General features: G+C 61.7%; 1 protein-coding gene across 1 annotated transcript in view; it reads left to right on the top strand.

Moving 5' to 3' along the window:
• Positions 1-1,510: 1,510 nt before the first annotated feature.
• Positions 1,511-1,796, top strand: part of LOC104627903 (high affinity nerve growth factor receptor-like) — a gene marked incomplete at both ends in the record, with an annotated part of 935 nt that continues 649 nt past the window's right edge. Inside the window, one exon of the mRNA XM_010296308.1 lies at positions 1,511-1,751. Within this exon, the coding sequence (XP_010294610.1) occupies positions 1,511-1,751 (241 nt within the window). The remainder of the gene's footprint in view (positions 1,752-1,796) is intronic.

Here is a 1,796-nt window from a genome sequence, read left to right as displayed (position 1 = left end):
CGCTGCCTTCGCACATGCGTGCACACGCCTCTTCCCGGCGCCTGTGCGCCCACGGGCACGCCTTTTCCCTGTGCGTGCACGCGGGCGCGTGCCCTTCCTTGGCACGTGTGCGCGCGCGCGCCCCTCCCCTGCGTGCGTGCACACGCTTCCCTGGCGTGCCTGCACACGCGTGCATGGCTTTCGCTCATGCACACACGTGTATGCATGCACATGCGCACGGCCTTCCCCTCTGTGCGTGTGCACATGTTCACACCTTTCCGTGGCACGCGTGCACACGTGCATGCTCTTCCCTGGTACTAGTGCACATACGTGCACGCCCTTCCTCTGTGTGTGCACACATGTGTGCGCCCTTCCCTAGCACGTGTGCACATACGTGCACACCCTTCCTTGACGTGCATGCACACACATATGCACGCCTTTCCCTTGTGCACGCACACACGTGTGCATGCCCTTCCCTGGCGTGTGTGCACGTATGTGTATGTGCTTTCCTGTGCACACCCTTCCCTGGCACGCGTACACGTATGCGTATGAGCTTTCCTGGCGTGCATACACACACGTATACATCCTTCCCCTGCATGTGTGCGCACGCGTGCATGCCCTTCCCTGGCGTGCGTGCATGTATGTGTGTGTGCTTTCCTGGTGTGCATACACACACGTATACATCCTTCCCCTGCATGTGTGCACACGTGTGCATGCCCTTCCCCTGCATGTGTGCACGTGTGTGCACACCCTTCCCTGGCGTGCGTGCACGTATGTATGTGCGCTTTCCTGGCATGCATACACACACACATACATCCTGTGCACACGTGTGCATGCCCTTCCCCGGCATGTGTGCACGTATACACGTATACATCCTTCCCCTGCATGTGTGCACACGTGTGCATGCCCTTCCCCTGCATGTGTGCACGTGTGTGCACACCCTTCCCTGGCGTGCGTGCACGTATGTATGTGCGCTTTCCTGGCATGCATACACACACACATACATCCTGTGCACACGTGTGCATGCCCTTCCCCGGCATGTGTGCACGTATGTGCACACCCTTCCCTGGCGTGCGTGCACGTATGTATGTGCGCTTTCCTGGCATGCATACACACACACATACATCCTGTGCACACGTGTGCACACCCTTCCCCTGCATGTGTGCACAAAGCGCGCACGCGTGCGCATGCCCTTCCCTGGCGTGCGTGCACGTATGTGTGTGCGCTTTCCTGGTGTGCATACACACACGTGTACATTCTTCCCTGGCCTGTGTGCACACGTGTGCACACCCTTCCCCTGCATGTGTGCACACCTTTCCCCGGCGTGTGCGCACATACGTGTATGTGCTTTCCTGGCGTGCATACACACACGTATACATCCTTCTCCGGTGAGCACGCACGCGTGTGCACGCCCTTCCCTGGCGCGCGTGCACACGCGTGCGCATCCTTCCTGGCACGCGTGTGCGCAGCCCTTCCCCTGCCTTTGCAGCCCCCCTGCCCCTTTTCCGAGCAGCCCCTCTGCCCCCGGCAGGTCCCACGGCCCCGACGCCAAGATGCTGGAGCAGGGGCGGGGGCAGCCCCGCGCGCCGCTGACGCTGAGCCACATGCTGCAGATCGCCACGCAGATCGCCTCCGGCATGGTCTACCTCGCCTCCCTCCACTTCGTTCACCGGGACCTGGCCACCCGCAACTGCCTGGTGGGCCACGACCTGGTGGTGAAGATCGGGGATTTCGGCATGTCCCGGGACATCTACAGCACCGACTATTACCGGGTGAGCGGGCTGGGGAGCTGCCCCCTCCCTCCCCGCCAGCTCCGC

This window comes from Phaethon lepturus, unplaced genomic scaffold (assembly GCF_000687285.1).
Source record: "Phaethon lepturus isolate BGI_N335 unplaced genomic scaffold, ASM68728v1 scaffold29020, whole genome shotgun sequence".
Classification (NCBI taxonomy): domain Eukaryota; kingdom Metazoa; phylum Chordata; class Aves; order Phaethontiformes; family Phaethontidae; genus Phaethon; species Phaethon lepturus.
The sequence above is the reverse complement of the archived record's forward strand: the minus strand, read 5'-3'. Positions and strand labels throughout refer to the sequence as shown.